We start from the raw sequence: 19,003 nt of genomic DNA, 5'->3' as shown, positions 1-19,003 counted from the left end.
TAGTACGCATGCGCAATGTTCGCACTGCGACTGCGCCAAGTAACTTTGCTATGTAGAAAGTAATTTTACTCACGGCTTTTTCATCGCTCCGGCGAACGTAATGTGATTGACAGGAAATGGGTGTTACTGGGCGGAAACACGGCGTTTCAGGGGCGTGTGGCTGAAAACGCTACCGTTTCCGGAAAAAACGCAGGAGTGGCCGGAGAAACGGTGGGAGTGCCTGGGCGAACGCTGGGTGTGTTTGTGACGTCAACCAGGAACGACAAGCACTGAACTGATCGCACAGGCAGAGTAAGTCTGAAGCTACTCTGAAACTGCTAAGTAGTTAGTAATCGCAATATTGCGAATACATCGGTCGCAATTTTAAGAAGCTAAGATTCACTCCCAGTAGGCGGCGGCTTAGCGTGTGTAACTCTGCTAAATTCGCCTTGCGACCGATCAACTCGGAATGAGGGCCTATGTTTTGAGAATTGTGGTGCTCTTTGTTACCTGCACTCCATTTTTGTTATTTATTTACTGTTATGCTAAGTTTTGTCTCCCTGTACTGTCCTTTGTACGGCGCTGCGAAACACTTGTGGCGCCCTATAAATAAAATGTAATAATAATAATAAAAGAGTTTTACGTCCTTAGGTAGTAGCAGACTGCTCTGATTGCACACTATGGGGGTATTCAATTCTTGTCAGAAACTGCCGTTTTGTCAGAAAGACGGCAGTTTCCGACAGGTTTAGGTTGTAAGGGGTTCCGACCTATTTAAAGCCGGTTGTTTTTTACCAACAAGTCGGGAATTCCACACTTGTCGTAAAACACGTGGATTGTCGGAATCCATGTGTTCTGTCGGAAGCGCGGCCAAACCTGACAGGTTTTAGCCCCATTTCCGACAATGTCAATCCGACTTTTAAAAAAGTCGGATTGGCATTGTCGGGAACGGAGCAAACCTGTCGGGTTTGGCTGCGGCATTGAATACTGACCTGTCGGATTCTTTCTGTTGGAAAGGATCTGACAGGAATTGAATATACCCCTATAGCTAGAACTTAAATGAGCTACGACTTATAAAACTATAAAAAAGTGAGTCATGTAAAATATCGGATAGTACACAGAAATATTACCAGTTAACACTGCTTGGTCTAACTAAAACATTTATTAAATTAAAGAATGATATTAAAAACAATCACATACAGTTAGAGCTTATCTAAAGAAATGCATGGGCCCTTTATATTCTTTATGTTGGTTTTCATTATTTTATAATTTTCAAATCAAGGCAAATATTGACTCAAAAAAAATAAAAATAAATCAGGAATCACTTACATTTTGTTTATAGACTATGAAATATCTGTGGGTTTATTTGTAATTAACATTAGTCCCTAATATTTCAGGTTGAGGTATATTGTTATGTAATGTAATTCGCTGTTATGAAAACATATTTGTGTCTTCACAATGCCGACTACAGTAATAGATCTGTCCCATTCTTCCATTTAACGAAACATTCCTAGCAACATCCTTTCGGCCCACAGCAGGTGCCGGAACTGGGAGGTAGAGGGTTTTTGTTCTGGTTTTCCACCAATTGAAATGGATCTTTGATGATTTCCTAAAAGAAAAAAAAATACATCAACTGGAAGAATACAAACCTTAGTACAAAAGGATTTTATTTTTTACTGTTTTTACTGATCGCTTAAGCATCCTGAGTGTGACGTCACGCAGTCACCGCGTCCCGCCCCACAAACTGTTTGGACACGCCTGTGTTGTCCGGACCGTGCCCCCAAACGGTGCATCGACACCTCGTCACCAGCCACTGACAGAACTTAGACTAGTTTAAGACCTTGCACATACGCGCACTGGCGTACACACATATGCACATGTGATAACAATCGCCTAAAAGCGATTTCAGCACAATAGCGGCTGATGCTGAATCAGACCCTAAATTAGTTGCTGCGACATTGCTGATAAATCTAATGATTATTAAAGTGACAGTATTGAAGCATTTTTTTGGTATTGTAAATACAGTACTTCATTTCTGGTCTATTCACTGCGACTTACTTCTTTTATTCTCTGTATTACTTAATAGCTCTTTCACACGTGCTTAAGTAGTGAAGGCAACATTTTTATATTTTGTACTGTACTTGCTTGCTACTTGGTGGGTGAGCTTAAGGGAATTGATACTGTTTTTTGTTTCTCAGTATACCTGAAAACATTTTAAATAAACTGGATTTAAAAAAGAAAAGACAAAATGACAGTATTATTCTTCCAAAACTTTGTTTTTTTTTGTGGATTCCATCCCACTTGCCACCAAAAGCAGCAAACTGTCCAAGCACATTCTGGACTCTAAATGAAAGGATATTATTAGGAAAACATAACACGGTTTGTCCTTTGGAATTTTGCCCTCCATCACCCAGCGCACACTACAAGGTCAGATTGGAAGAAAAAGGATTCTGCATTTTTACAAGGAACATTCTTTCCTTGTGCTGTCAGTACACAAGGTTCTGTCTCCACTGTAGTCCCTGATAAACCCAGAGCTTGGAAAGAAAGTTGCACATCTGCCTATTATTCCCTCTTATCATTCATAACTGAATGTAATGGCATGTTCTGACAGCAAACAGCTAATTTTGTGGTATACACAATATTACATAAAGATTCATGAGCGATAAGTTACAATTATATATTTGAAGCTAAAACTAGCTTTAACCATCTTTAAACATGTGCTGTACCTCTATATATATATATATATATATATATATATATATATATATAAGAAACAAACAAGGACTGGCACTCCTATGATCCACAGAGGTGTGTAGTGCCCAGGTGCCGGTAAATGATAATGCAGTCAATGAACAGAGGATACGGCACTCCAAGACTTTACAACATACCCTCAGGCAGCAAAAGACCAAAGCTGACAGCGCAGCATAACGAAGTCAACGTTTCATTTAATAGAATAAATTTCGTCAGGACAGAATCGTTCTGTCCTGACGAAATTTATTCTATTAAATGAAACGTTGACTTCGTTATGCTGCGCTGTCAGCTTTGGTCTTTTGCTGCCTGAGGGTATGTTGTAAAGTCTTGGAGTGCCGTATCCTCTGTTCATTGACTATATATATATATATATATATATATATATATGCACAAATCCATTTGAGTTAGCTGCAGACTTCCACCCAGATATATCGTTATTTAAACTATTTAGTTAGTAACAAGTTCAGTGTCGGATTTCACATTAGGCACCTGAGGCACGTGCCTAGGGGCGGCACTTGGATGTTTGTGTTCTTACTGTCAGCCCAAAAGAACTAGTAACTGTAAAATATTCCACTGTACTGTACCATACACCATCATGAATAGAGTGTAAATGGGTAGGACATGCACATGCTGCCCTTGTAAGATCTCCAACTTGGTAAATATGTATAGATAATTAAAAATAATGGTGTTTATTTTTGTTTTTTATTATTCCATTAAATTGGCTATCATAATAAGGGCTTATACACAATCAATAAACATAATAATATTAGGCAGGCGGGGTGTGGCCGTTACTGTTGTGCCTAGGGGCACCCTGACCCCTAAATCCGCCCCTGGTACAGGTGAGTTTTTAAGGAGCATTTGTGGCAAAGGAGAATGGAAGAAAGGCTGATTGGATTATTTTTTTTTTTATTTATTATCAGTTTCTTATATAGTGCAGCAAATTCTGTTGCGCTTTATAATTGGACACAATGATACAACAAAACTAGGTAATAAACAAACAGTCATAGAGGTAGGAAGGCACTGCTTGCAAGCTTACAATCTATAGGGAAATAGGCAGGTATACACAAGGATAGGTGCTATCTATTGCATATTTGTCCACCAGATTGCAAAGGTTCTAGGTGGGTTGCATGATATCACATCACAGCAATGATGAACCCTGGTCAGAAAGAAGGGAAAGTGAAGAAAGAGAAAATATGTGGAGGATATGTGCGGACTGTACAGTGGGGATATAATCGGATAGAAAAGCTTATGAAGGTTGAGTGAGCAGTTCTGATAAGCTAGCCTGAAGAGGTGAGTTTTCAGGGAACGTTTGAAGGTTTGGAGACTAGGGGAGAGTCTTATTGTGAGTGGTAGGGCATTCCTCAGAGTGGGTGCAGCCCGAAGAAAGTCGTGCAATCGTGCATGGGAGCAAGTAATGAGTGTGAATGAGAGACGCAGATCTTGTGAAGGTCGGAGAGGTCGGGTTGGGAGATATTTTGAGATGAGCGAAGTGATGTACATTGGTGTAGTATGGTTAATGGCCTTATGTGTGAGTAAAAGTATTTTATATTGAATACGGTAGAATACAGGTTGGAGGGACTGACAGAGCGGATCCGCAGACGATGAATGTCTAGCAAGGAAGATTAGCCTCGCAGCTGCATTCAGAATGAATTGTAGTGGTGCGAGTCTCTTTTTGGTAAGACCAGTAAGAAGACTATTGCAATAATAAATGCGGGAGATAATGAGAGCATGGATTAGGGTTTTTACAGTGTCTTGTGTAAGGTATGGTCGTATTTGGGATATGTTTTTTAGATGCATGTAACAAGATCTTGAGACAGATTGAATGCGGGGAGCAAAGGACAGTTTTGAGTCAAGTATGACACCTAGGCAGCGAGCTTGTGGGGTAGGATTGATTGTTGAGTTCTCAACAGTGATAGAGATATCAGGTTGGTAACTACTATTGGCCAGTGGAAATATAAGTAGCTCTGTTTTGGAAATAATAAGAATTTACTCACCGGTAATTCTATTTCTCATAGTACGTAGTGGATGCTGGGAACTCCGTAAGGACCATGGGGAATAGACGGGCTCCGCAGGAGACTGGGCACTCTAAAAGAAAGATTAGGTACTATCTGGTGTGCACTGGCTCCTCCCTCTATGCCCCTCCTCCAGACCTCAGTTAAGGAAACTGTGCCCGGAAGAGCTGACACAACAAGGAAAGGATTTGGAATCCAGGGTAAGACTCATACCAGCCACACCGATCACACTGTACAACTTGTGATAACCATACCCAGTTAACAGTATGAACAACAACTGAGCCTCAGTAACAGATGGCTCATAACAATAACCCTTTAGTTAAGCAATAACTATATACATGTATTGCAGAGAGTCCGCACTTGGGACGGGCGCCCAGCATCCACTACGGACTACGAGAAATAGAATTACCGGTGAGTAAATTCTTATTTTCTCTGACGTCCTAGTGGATGCTGGGAACTCCGTAAGGACCATGGGGATTATACCAAAGCTCCCAAACGGGCGGGAGAGTGCGAATGACTCTGCAGCACCGAATGAGCAAAGGCAAGGTCCTCCTCAGCCAGGGTGTCAAACTTGTAGAACTTAGCAAATGTGTTTGAACCCGACCAAGTAGCAGCTCGGCAAAGCTGTAAAGCCGAGACCCCTCGGGCAGCCGCCCAAGAAGAGCCCACCTTCCTTGTGGAATGGGCTTTTACCGATTTAGGATGCGGTAACCCTGCCGCAGAATGAGCTTGCTGAATCGTGTTACAGATCCAGCGAGCAATAGTTTGCTTTGAAGCAGGAGCACCCAGCTTGTTGGGTGCATGCAGGATAAACAGCGAGTCAGTTTTCCTGGCTCCAGCCGTCCTGGCTACATAGATTTTCAAAGCCCTGACTACATCCAGTAACCTGGAGTCCTCCAAGTCCCGAGTAGCCGCAGGCACCACAATAGGTTGGTTCAAATGAAACACTGATACCACCTTAGGGAGAAATTGGGGACGAGTCCTCAATTCTGCCCTGTCCATATGGAAGATCAGATAAGGGCTTTTACATGACAAAGCCGCCAATTCTGACACACGCCTAGCCGAAGCTAAGGCCAATAGCATGACCACTTTCCACGTGAGATATTTTAGCTCCACGGTCTTAAGTGGCTCAAACCAGTGGGATTTCAGGAAATCCAACACAACGTTAAGATCCCAAGGTGCCACTGGAGGCACAAACGGAGGCTGAATATGCAGCACTCCCTTTACAAACGTCTGAACTTCAGGCAGTGAAGCCAGTTCTTTTTGAAAGAAAATAGATAGGGCCGAAATCTGGACCTTTATGGACCCCAATTTTAGGCCCATAGTCACTCCTGACTGCAGGAAGTGCAGAAATCGCCCCAGCTGGAATTCCTCTGTTGGGGCCTTCCTAGCCTCACACCAAGCAACATATTTCCGCCATATGCGGTGATAATGATTTGCTGCCACATCCTTCCTAGCTTTTATCAGCGTAGGAATCACTTCATCTGGAATGCCCTTTTCCGTTAGGATCCGGCGTTCAACCGCCATGCCGTCAAACGCAGCCGCGGTAAGTCTTGGAACAGACAGGGCCCCTACTGTAACAGGTCCTGTCTGAGAGGCAGAGGCCATGGGTCCTCTGAGATCATTTCTTGTAGTTCTGGGTACCAAGTTCTTGGCCAATCCGGAACGATGAGTATAGTTCTTACTCCTCTCTTTCTTACTATCCTCAGTACCTTGGGTATGAGAGGAAGAGGAGGGAACACATAAACCGACTGGTACACCCACGGTGTCACTAGTGCGTCCACAGCTATCGCCTGAGGGTCCCTTGACCTGGCGCAATATTTTTTTAGCTTTTTGTTGAGGCGGGACGCCATCATGTCCACCTGTGGCCGTTCCCAACGGTTTACAATCTGCGTGAAGACTTCTGGATGAAGTCCCCACTCTCCCGGGTGGAGGTCGTGCCTGCTGAGGAAATCTGCTTCCCAGTTGTCCACTCCCGGAATGAACACTGCTGACAGTGCTAGCACGTGATTCTCCGCCCATCGAAGAATCCTTGTGGCTTCTGCCATCGCCATCCTGCTTCTTGTGCCGCCCTGGCGGTTTACATGGGCGACCGCCGTGATGTTGTCTGATTGAATCAGCACTGGTTGGTTTTGAAGCAGGGGCTCTGCTTGACTCAGGGCGTTGTAAATGGCCCTTAGTTCCAGTATATTTATGTGTAGTGAAGTCTCCTGACTTGACCACTGTCCTTGGAAGTTCCTTCCCTGAGTGACTGCCCCCCATCCTCGGAGGCTTGCATCCGTGGTCACCAGGGCCCAGTCCTGTATGCCGAATCTGCGGCCCTTGAGAAGATGAGCACTCTGCAGCCACCACAGCAGAGACACCCTGGCCCTTGGGGACAGGGTGATCAACCGATGCATCTGAAGATGCGATCCGGACCATTTGTCTAACAGATCCCACTGAAAGATCCTTGCATGGAACCTGCCGAAGGGAATTGCTTCGTAAGAAGCCACCATCTTTCCCAGGACTCGCGTGCAGTGATGCACCGACACCTGTTTTGGTTTCAGGAGGTCCCTGACCAGAGATGACAATTCCTGGGCCTTCTCCCCCGGGAGAAACACCTTCTTCTGTTCTGTGTCCAGAATCATGCCCAGGAAAAGCAGACGTGTCGCAGGAATCAGCTGCGACTTTGGGATATTCAGAATCCAGCCGTGCTGTTGCAACACTTCCCGAGAGAGTGCTACGCTGACTAACAACTGCTCTCTGGACCTCGCCTTTATAAGGAGATCGTCCAAGTACGGGATAATTATAACTCCCTTCTTCCGAAGGAGTATCATCATTTCGGCCATTACCTTGGTAAATACTCTCGGTGCCGTGGACAGACCAAACGGCAACGTCTGGAATTGGTAATGACAATCCTGTACCACAAACCTGAGGTACTCCTGGTGAGGTGGGTAAATGGGGACATGCAAGTAAGCATCCTTGATGTCCAGCGACACCATAAAATCCCCCTCTTCCAGGCTTGCAATAACCGCCCTGAGCGATTCCATTTTGAACTTGAACTTCCTTATATAAGTGTTCAAGGATTTTAAATTCAGAATGGGTCTCACCGAACCGTCTGGTTTCGGTACCACAAACATTGTGGAATAGTAACCCCGTCCCTATTGAAGGAGGGGAACCTTGATTATCACCTGCTGGAGGTACAGCTTGTAAATTGCCGCCAGTACTACCTCCCTTTCCCTGGGAGCAGCTGGCAAGGCTGATTTGAGGTAACGGCGAGGGGGAGTCGCCTCGAACTCCAGCTTGTATCCCTGATATACAATTTGTACAGCCCAGAGATCCACTTGTGAGCGAACCCACTGGTTGCTGAAGTTTCGGAGACGCGCCCCAACCGCACCTGGCTCCGCCTGTGGAGCCCCAGCGTCATGCGGTGGACTTAGTGGAAGCGGGGGAGGATTTTTGTTCCTGGGAACTGGCTGCCTGGTGCAGCTTCTTTCCTCTACCCCTGCCTCTGGGCAGAAAGGATGCGCCTCTGATCCGCTTGCCTTTCTGAGGCCGAAAGGACTGTACATGATAATACGGTGCTTTCTTAGGCTGTGAGGGAACCTTAGGTAAAAAAGTTGACTTCCCAGCTGTTGCCGTGGATACGAGGTCCGAGAGACCGTCCCCAACAATTCCTCACCCTTATAAGGCAAAACCTCCATGTGTCTTTTAGAATCAGCATCACCTGTCCACTGCCGAGTCCATAATACTCTCCTGGCAGAAATGGACATTGCATTAAATCTAGAGCCCAGCAGGCAAATGTCCCTCTGTGCATCCCGCATATATAAGACGACGTCTTTTATATGTTCTATGGTTAGCAAAATAGTATCCCTGTCGAGGGAATCAATGTTGTCTGACAGGGTATCAGACCATGCTGCTGCAGCACTACACATCCATGCTGAAGCAATAGCAGGTCTCAGTATAGTACCTGAGTGTGTAAACACAGACTTCAGGATAGCTTCCTGCTTTCTATCCGTAGGCTCCTTTTGGGCGGCCGTATCCCCTGACTTGGCAGTGCCACCTTTTTTGATAAGCGTGTGAGCGCCTTGTCCACCCTAGGGTATGTTTCCCAACGTAACCTGTCCATTGGCGGGAAAGGGTACGCCATCAGTAACCTCTTAGAAATCACTAGTTTCTTATCGGGGGAACTCCACGCTTCCTCACACAACTTATTTAATTCATCAGATGGGGGAAAAGTCACTGGCTGCTTTTTCTCCCCAAACATAATACCCTTCTTGGTAGTAACCGGGTTAACATCAGAAATGTGCAATACATTTTTCATTGCAGTAATCATGCATCGGATGGCTTTAGTAGACTGTGCATTTGTCTCATCCTCATCTACACTGGAGTCAGACTCCGTGTCGACATCTGTGTCTACCATCTGAGCTAGCGGGCGTTTATGAGCCCCTGATGGCCTCTGAGACGCCTGGGCAGGCGCGGGCTGAGATCCCGGCTGTCCCAAGGCTGCTGCGTCATCTAACCTTTTATGTAAGGAGTTGACACTGTCTGTTAAGACCTTCCACATATCCATCCAATCCGGTGTCGGCCCCGTCGGGGGCGACACCACACTTATCTGCCCCTGCTCCGCCTCCACGTAACCCTCCTCATCAAACATGTCGACACAGCCGTACCGACACACCGCACACACACAGGGAATGCTCCGACTGAGGACAGGACCCCACAAAGTCCTTTGGGGAGACAGAGAGAGAGTATGCCAGCACACACCACAGCGCTATATAACACAGGGATTTACACTATAATGAGTGATTTTTCCCAATAGCTGCTCATTATCCTATTTGCGCCTAAATTTATGTGCCCCCCCCTCTCTTTTTTACCCTTCTTGTACAGGATACTGCAGGGGAGAGCCTGGGTAGCGTCCTTCCAGCGGAGCTGTGAAGAGAAAATGGCGCTGGATGTGCTGAGGAAGAAGGCCCCGCCCCCTCAGCGGCGGGCTTCTCCCGCGTTTTGTATAGCTTAATGGCGTTTTTTTTTACACATATACAGTTTTCCAGACTGTATTATGTGTATTTAGTGCCAAAAGGTATTCTTATTGCTGCCCAGGGCGCCCCCCCTCTCCAGCGCCCTGCACCCTACAGTGACCGGAGTGTGTGGTGTGCAGTGGGAGCAATGGCGCACAGCTGCAGTGCTGTGCGCTACCTTAATGAAGACCGGAGTCTTCTGCCGCCGATTTCATCTCCTTCTTCTGTCTTCTGGCTCTGCAAGGGGGACGGCGGCACGGCTCCGGGAACGGACGATCGAGGTCAGGCCCTGTGTTTGAACCCTCTGGAGCTAATGGTGTCCAGTAGCCTAAGAAGCACAAGCTAGCTGCACACAGTTAGGTTTGCTTCTCTCCCCTCAGTCCCACGTAGCAGTGAGTCTGTTGCCAGCAGATCTCACTGAAAATAAAAAACCTAACAAATACTTTCTTTCTAGCAAGCTCAGGAGAGCCCACTAGGAGCACCCAGCTCTGGCCGGGCACAGATTCTAACTGAGGTCTGGAGGAGGGGCATAGAGGGAGGAGCCAGTGCACACCAGATAGTACCTAATCTTTCTTTTAGAGTGCCCAGTCTCCTGCGGAGCCCGTCTATTCCCCATGGTCCTTACGGAGTTCCCAGCATCCACTAGGACATCAGAGAAATTAAGTTTGAGGTGGCGAGATGACATCCAAGATGAAACAGCAGAAAGGCATTCAGTGACCCTGACCAATACAGATAGTGATAAATCTGGGGAGGATAGGTAGATTTGAGTATCATCTGCGTACAGATGATACTGAAATCCAAAAGAGCTGATTAGTTTACCAAGAGATGAGGTGTAGATTGAGAAAAGCAGAGAACCTAAGACCGAGCCTTGTGGTACTCCAACTCAAAGAGGTAGCGAAGAGGAGGTGGATTCAGAGAAGCGAACACTGAAGGAGCGATTAGATAGGTAGGATAGGAACCAAGAGAGGACTGTGTCTTTAAGACCTAGGGATTGTAGTGTTTGTATGAGAAGAAAATGGTCAACAGTGTCAAAAGCAGCAGAGAGATCTAGAAGAATAAGAAGTGAGTAATGGCCGTTGGACTTTGCAGTGACTAGATCATTCACTACTTTAGTCAGTCCTGTATCTGTGGAGTGCTGGGAACGAAAGCCTGACTGAAGTGGGTCAAATAAATTGTGTGTTTTAAGAAAGTGTGTGAGGCGAGTGTAGGCAAGTCTCTCAAGTAGCTTGGAGAGGCATGGCAGCTGAGAGATGGGACGGTAGTTTGAGAGAGTGTTAGGGTCAGAATTTTGTTTTTTCAGAATGGGAGTGCATGCTAGAACAGTGAAAGATACCAGTAGAGAGAGAGAGAGATTACAGATGTTAGTCAAGGTTGGGATGAGCACAGGAGACAGAGATTTACTTACTTGTGAGGGTATAGGCTCAAGAGGAGAGGTAGTAGAATAGCAGGCTGAGAAGAGTGTTGACACTTCATCTACACTTGTGGGATCAAATGAAAAGAGAGTGCCAGAGGATTCAGGTAGAGAATTGAACAGGTCACTGGCTGAGGAAGAGAATACCATTTCATCTCGGATCTCATCAATCTTGTCCTTGAAGTAGGACGCAAGATCTTGCGCCTTGATAGTGGCTGGTGGGTTGGGTGAGGGAGGGTTCAAAAGTGATTTAAATGTATTAAAAAGTCGTTTGTGGTTAGAGGCTTGAGCAGAGATGAGAGATTTGAAATATGTTTGTTTGGCAGAGTCCAGGGCATTACGATAAGAGTGGCAGACAGTCTTATATGTGAGAAAGTCGCTAGGAATACGATATTAACGCCACTGACGTTCAGCTTTGCGTGAGAGTTTTTGTAGGTGTCTTGTTAATTTAGAGTGCCACGGTTGACAACTTGACCTACGTGGAGTGTGATGGGTAGCTGGAGCTACTTGGTCAAGGACTATTTCTAGAGTCTGGTTCAGGTGTGATACAGCAGTCTCAGGGGAAGTAAATGCAGAAATAGGTGAGAGCAGTTGTTGCAGAGAGGTGGACAGTTCTTGAAAATGTATTGTGTTAATATTTCTGCGGGTTTGAGGAGGATTAGAGGACTTCAATGACTCTGAGTTTGAAGTAATGCTGGAGAGCATGCAGGTGATAAGGTTGTGATCTGATAGAGGGAAAGGGTGTTAGTGAAGTCAGAAACTGGGCATAGTCTCATTGAATTAGAAGAGAGAGTGCATGTACCATAGGCAAAGCGTAGACGGTGGGAGGGAGTGTGCAGGGAGATGAGGTTGGAGAAACACGGGAGGGCAGGCTGAGGACCATGTGGGTGAGCGTTATTTATTTTATTTTTAGATCAAGTATTTAATTTTTGTTATTTAAAAAACATAAAAACTCTAAACATGCAACAACAAATGAAGCATAAATTAGGATAAGCAAGAATGAGGTCATACTGTATATACAGTAACAAATCAATGTATGAACATACAGATGTGTCCTCATATACCTAGGAGTATATTTACTAAAGTGGGAGGTTTTTTAGAATCGGAGATGTTGCCCATAGCAACCAATCAGATTCTAGCTATTTTCTTCTTGAAGATACTAGATGAATAATAAGTAGAATCTGATTTGTGGGCCATGGGCAACATCTCTAACACTTTTTAGCAAATATACCCCTAGCCTTAATACTCAGAGCCACGGATCCAACCCATGGCCTGTGGGCATCTCAGTTGGAAGACCATTAGTATAAAGACGCAATCTAGCTGCACCAAAAGACGCGGCTGCAACAGCGTGCACCACTGAATCTTGTATGTGAGTAGAAGAATACTGCAGCTAGGGGCGATTCAGAGGTGGATGCGTTTAACCATGACCTCCCAGTAATGCCCATAGAAACTGAATGGATCTCAATGCAATTGAGATCTGTGTCCCCCAGCGGTAGACATTAAGATACATGCACATTGGTAAAACATTGTGCATTTGCACCGAAGCTTTACCCAAGTCCATCTCTGATTTCCTCAATGCTTGGCAAGATATATACAGGAATGACACTTGCCAATCTGCCACCCGATATGTCTGGCAGCAGTGTCTTTTGAATATGCCTGCCCACTTTGTGAGATCACATTCAATGGCTGCTGCCAACCTATCGCAAGGCTGGCAGGTTGGCATCACACATAGCCAGATGTACCGATATATATCTGCAAGCTATATCGGCATTGGCTTTGCTGCAGGGCCATGCAACCGGGCTGTGAAGGACGACGCTCACAGAAATATCTGTTGTACACACCAGCCGATGTACTCGTGATATATATCGTTCATAGATATAACAAACGGTTAATAGCATAGTGGAAGCAAACCAAAAAAGAAAGCAACTGCGCAAAACCATACTGCACTGCAGGTGGGGCAGATGTAACACGCAGAGAGAGAATTAGATTTGGGTGGGGTATGTACAAATTGAAGTCTAAATTGCAGTGTAAAAATAAAGCTGTATAGCATTTGTGGGCTACATGCAAAAGCAGCTAGTCTTTACCCTGCACAGAAACAATATAAATGTATTTCCTCCCCTTGCATTGCAGAATGGTATGTTCCAGATACAAACTAACATCCCTTTCAGACTGGCAGACCCGGGTCACTCCCGGGAATTTGTACACGGGTGCTTCCCAGGTGGAACCTGGCTTGAGACCCTTTTCAGACTTGCTGACTCACCCGGCACATTGACAGGTTGGTGATGTCACCGCTGACGCTACCAGAGGTTGCGCTAGGAGATAATTATCTCCAAGCACCGCCTCCTCCTATGCAGAGAACGAGTGCATGGTCACCTTGACCCAGCTTACTGTTCACACTGCACAGCTTCCCGGGTCGATTCCGGCTTCAACCCAGATCGTGACCGGTGATAAAATGCCAGGACGCTCAACCTTAGATATTCCTTTAGGACCCTTTCAGACTGAACAAAATCTCGGGTTGATGCGCGTTCACGTGCAATAACCCGTGAAATTCATGTTAGTCTGAAAGGGGTATTACATGCTTTGCTTACAAATCCAAATCAGGCCCAGTGTGTACACAACATTAGCATACAGAAACTGTATTACAAGCAGACACAAGAAATAATAGGATTTTAATACCTACCGGTAAATCCTTTTCTCTTAGTCCTTAGAGGATGCTGGGGTCACCATTAGAACCATGGGGTATAGACGGGATCTGCAGGAGACATGGGCACTTTAAGACTTTGGAAGGGTGTGAACTGGCTCCTCCCTCTATGCCCCTCCTCCAGACTCCAGTTATTGGAACTATACCCAGGGAGACGGACATTTTGAAGAAAGGATTTATTGTTAAACTAAGGTGAGATTCATACCAGCTCACACCTCAAGCATGCCGCACAACATGGCATTCAACAGAACACAAGCCAACGGCATGAACAATTTCAGCAACAGACTGACTATAAACGTAACACAATGTGTGTGTAACCACAACTAATAACTGCAGATACAGTACGCACTGGGACGGGCGCCCAGCATACTCTACGGACTAAGAGAAAACGATTTACCGGTAGGTATTAGAATCCTATTTTCTCATACGTCGTAGAGGATGCTGGGGTCACCATTAGAACCATGGGGTTATACCAAAGCTCTAGAATGGGCGGGAGAGTGCGGATGACTCTGCAGCACCGATTGACCAAACTTGAGGTCATCATCGGCCAAGGTATCAAACGTGTAAAACTTAGCAAAAGTGTTTGACCCCGACCAAGTAGCTGCTCGGCAAAGCTGTAACGCCGAGACCCCTCGGGCAGCCGCCCAGGAAGAGCCCACCTTTCTAGTAGTAGAATGGGCCTTCACCGATTTCAGTAACGGCAATCCTGCCGTGGAATGAGCACGCTGAATCGTACAACAGATCCAGCGTGCAATTGTCTGCTTGGAAGCAGGACACCCAATCTTGTTGGGAGCATATACGACAAACAAAGCCTCTGTTTTCCTAATCTGAGTCATTCTGGCGACATAAATCTTCAAAGCTCTGACCACATCCAGAGACTTTGACTCAGCGAAGGTGTCAGTAGCCACAGGTACCACAATCGGTTGGTTCATGTGAAAAGAGGAAACCACCTTCGGTAGAAATTGCTGACATGTCCTCAATTCAGCTCTATCTTCATGAAAGATCAAATAAGGGCTCTTGTGAGACAAGGCCGCCAATTCAGACACCCGCCTTGCAGATGCCAAGGCCAATAGGATGACCACTTTCCAAGTGAGGAACTTCAACTCCACCTCCTGTAAAGGTTCAAACCAGTGTGATTGGAGGAATCGCCTCGCAACACCACATTCAGATCCCATGGTGCCACTGGAGGCACAAATGGAGGTTGGATGTGCAACACGCCTTTCACGAAAGTCTGAACTTCTGGAAAGGAGGCCAATGGTTTCTGAAAGAAAATCGATAAGGCTGAAATCTGTACCTTAATTGAGCCCAACTTTAGGCCCGCATCCACACCTGTTTGAAGAAAATGGAGAAAACGTCCTAGTTGAAATTCCTCCGGAGGAACCTTCTTGGATTCACACCAAGAAACATATTTTCTCCAAATACAGTGGTAATGTTTAGACGTTACTCCCTTCCTGGCCTGAATAAGTGTGGGAATGACTTCACTGGGAATACCCTTTCGGGCTAGGATTTGGCGTTCAACCGCCATGCCGTCAAACGTAGCCGCGGTAAGTCTTGATACACGCACGGCCCCTGCTGCAACAGGTCTTCGCGTAGAGGAAGGGGCCAGGGATCTGCTATGAGTAATTCCTGAAGATCTGGATACCAAGCCCTCCTTGGCCAGTCTGGGACAATGAGGATTGCTTGAACCTTTGTTCTTCTTATGATCTTTAGAATCTTTGGAATGAGAGGAAGTGGAGGGAATACGTACACCGACTGAAACACCCATGGTGACACCAGTGCATCCACTGCTATTGCTTGAGGGTCCCTCGACCTGGAACAATATCTCTGGAGCTTCTTGTTGAGACGAGATGCCATCATGTCTATTTGAGGAATTCCCCACTGACTTGTCACCTCCGTGAAGACCTCTTGATGGAGGGCCCACTCTCCCGGATGAAGATCGCATCTGCTGAGGAAGACTGCTTCCCAGTTGTCCACTCCCGGAATGAATATTGCTGACAGAGCGCTTGTATGTTTTTCCGCCCAGCGGAGAACCTTTGTGGCTTCTGCCATTGCCGCTCTGCTTTTTGTCCCGCCCTTGCGGTTTATGTATGCTTCTGCTGTTACATTGTCCGACTGGATCAGTACGGGCAGATTGCGAAGAAGATGTTCCGCTTGTAGAAGGCCGTTGTAAATGGCCCTTAACTCCAGAACATTTATGTGGAGACAAGTTTATTGGCTTGACCATCTTCCTTGGAAGTTTTCCCCCTGTGTGACTGCACCCCAGCCTCGGAGACTTGCATCCGTGGTTACCAGGATCCAGTCCTGGATCCCGAACCTGTGCCCCTCTAGGAGGTGAGAGCTGTGTAGCCACCACAGGAGTGAGATTCTGGTCTTGGGAGCCAGGATTATCCTTCGGTGCATGTGCAGTTGGGACCCGGACCACTTGTCCAACAGGTCCCACTGAAACACTCTGGCATGGAACCTGCCAAACTGAATGGCCTCGTAGGCCGCAACCATCTTCCCCAGCAACCGAATGCATTGATGGATTGACACTCTTGCTGGTTTCAGAATTTGTTTGACCAGACTCTGAAGTTCCAGAGCCTTTTCCACTGGGAGAAAAACCCTCTGTAGGTCTGTGTCCAGAATCATTCCCAAAAACGACAACCGCGTCATCGGAATCAACTGCGATTTTGGAAAGTTTAGTAGCCAACCATATTGTTGAAGAACTGTCAGGGATAGTGCAATGTTTTGCACCAACTGGTCTCTGGATATCGCCTTTATCAGGAGATCGTCCAAGTACGGGAGAACCATCATTTCTACCATCACTTTGGTGAAAATCCTCGGAGCCGTTGACAGACCGAACGGCAACGTCTGAAATTGGTAATGACAATCCTGAATTGCAAACCTCAGGTAAGCCTGATGTGGAGGATAAATGGGAACATGTAGGTAGGCATCCTTTATGTCCACTGATACTATAAAATCCCCTCCCTCCAGACTGGAGATCACTGCACGGAGAGACTCCATCTTGAATTTGAATCTTCTTAGTTAGAAATTGAGGGATTTCAGGTTTAGGATTGGTCTGACCGAGCCGTCCGGCTTCGGAACCACGAACAGGTTTGAATAAAAACCTTCTCCCTGTTGTGACGGGGGAACCATTACAATTACCTGATTTTGATACAACTTTTGTATTGCGTCGTATATCACTTCCCTGTCTGGAAGAGAAGCTGGTAAGGATGATCTGAAAAATCGGCGAGGGGGAACGTCTTGAAACTCCAGTTTGTACCCTTGGGATACTATCTGTAAGACCCAAGGATCCAGGTCCGAACGAAACCAGAACTGACTGAAGAGTTTGAGACTTGCCCCCACCGGTGCGGGCTCCCGCATAGGAGCCCCAACGTCATGTGGTGGAATTAGCAGAAACCTGGGAGGACTTCTGCTCCTGGGAGCCCGACAAGGCTGGTGATCGTTTACCTCTTCCCCTTCCTCTAGTAGCAAGGAAGGAAGAACCTCGGCCCTTCCTGTATTTATTGGGCCGAAAGGACTGCATCTGATAGTGGTGCGTTTTCTTTTGTTGTGGAGGAACATCAGGCAAGAAGGATGACTTATCCGCGGTAGCCGTAGATACCAAATCATTGAGGCCATCACCAAACAAGGCCTTACCTCTATATGGTAGAGATTCCATACTTTTCTTGGAATCAGCATCAGCATTCCATTGGTGAATCCACAATACTCTCCTCACTGAGACTGCCATGGCATTGGCCTTTGATCCCAAAAGGCCAATATCTCTTGCATCGTCCTTGATATAACCCAGCGTCAAGAGGATGCTATCCCTATCTAGGGTATCTACATAAGAAGACAAGTTGTCTGCCCGCTTTTCGATAGCACTACTTACCCACGCAGATGCAATGACAGGCCTGAGTAGCGTACCTGTGGTCGCATAAATGGACTTTAACGTAGTTTCTTGTTTACGATCCGCAGGATCCTTAAGTGCTGCCGTGCCAGGTGACGGGAGAGCCACCTTTTTAGACAAACGTGACAGGGCCTTGTCTACAGTGGGGGGTGACTCCCACTTTTCCCTATCTGCAGAGGGAAAATGATAAGCTACCGTAATTCTTTTGGGAATCTGAAACTTTCTGTCAGGACTTTCCCAGACTTTTTCAAATAGAGCGTTCAATTCATGAGAGGGAGGAAACGTTATCTCAGGTTTCTTTTCCTTATACATACAGACCCTTTTATCAGGGACAGCAGGGTCCTCAGTGATATGTAAAACATCTTATACTGCCACAATCATGTACTGAATGCTCTTTGCCAATTTTGGATCGAATCTGGAATCACAATAGTCGACACTGGAATCAGTGTCCGTGTCGGTATCAGTGTCTGCCAACTGGGCAAAAGTACGTTTTTGTGACCCCGAGGGGTCCTGTACTTGTAATAACACATCCTCCACAGATTTCTTCCATGCCCCCCCCCCCTCCGTTTTGCACCCTGATACTTGTCAGCAGTGTGAGGAAAGACCAGCGTCTCTGCTCCTGGAGAGAAAATGGCGCCGAGCTGCGCGTGAGCTGTGAGGAAGAAGCTCCGCCCCCTAAATGGCGCGCTTCTGTCCCGCCTATTTTTCCCAATATTTATACTGGCGGGGGCTAGGACAGTGCCTAGGCACTAATGTCCCCTCTTGCCAGTCGAAAAATGAGGATTTTTGATGCTGCCCAGGGCACCCTTCAGTGCTGTGTGTGTGTGGGAGCATGGCGCACAGCGTTCCGTCCGCTGCGCGGTACATCAAAATGCCGTCACTGAAGAAGAAGTCTTCTTTTCTTCTGCTACTCACCTGTCTTCTGACTTCTGGCTCTGTAAGGGGGTGACAGCAGGCTGCGGTAGTGAGCATCTAGGCGTACCCAGCGATCATCACCCTCAGGAGCTAATGGTGTCCAGTCAGCCAGAAGCAGAGCCATTAAACTCACTAGAAGTTGGTCATACTTCTCTCCCCTAAGTCCCACGAAGCAGGGAGACTGTTGCCAGCAGCCTCCCTGAAAATAAAAAACCTAACATAAGTATTTTTCAAAGAAACTCCGTAGAGCTCCCTTGTAGTGCGTCCAGTCTCACTGGGCACAATTCTAAAACTGGAGTCTGGAGGAGGGGCATAGAGGGAGGAGCCAGTTCACACCCTTTCAAAGTC

General features: G+C 46.4%; 1 protein-coding gene across 4 annotated transcripts in view; it reads right to left on the bottom strand.

Moving 5' to 3' along the window:
• Positions 1–1,164: 1,164 nt before the first annotated feature.
• LOC135056585 (arsenite methyltransferase-like) overlaps positions 1,165–19,003 on the bottom strand; it is a 354,731-nt gene continuing 336,892 nt past the window's right edge. The window contains exon 13 of one of the 4 annotated variants that reach the window (XM_063961942.1): positions 1,165–1,585. In XM_063961942.1, coding sequence (XP_063818012.1) covers positions 1,487–1,585 — 99 coding nt within the window. In that variant the 3' untranslated portion in view covers positions 1,165–1,486. The remainder of the gene's footprint in view (positions 1,586–19,003) is intronic. The other 3 variants (XM_063961943.1, XM_063961941.1, XM_063961940.1) reach the window with 3 other exon arrangements.

Source organism: Pseudophryne corroboree, chromosome 3 (assembly GCF_028390025.1).
Source record: "Pseudophryne corroboree isolate aPseCor3 chromosome 3, aPseCor3.hap2, whole genome shotgun sequence".
Taxonomy (NCBI): Eukaryota; Metazoa; Chordata; class Amphibia; order Anura; family Myobatrachidae; genus Pseudophryne; species Pseudophryne corroboree.
Note: the sequence above shows the minus strand (reverse complement) of the source record. Positions and strands in the feature narration are given on the sequence as shown.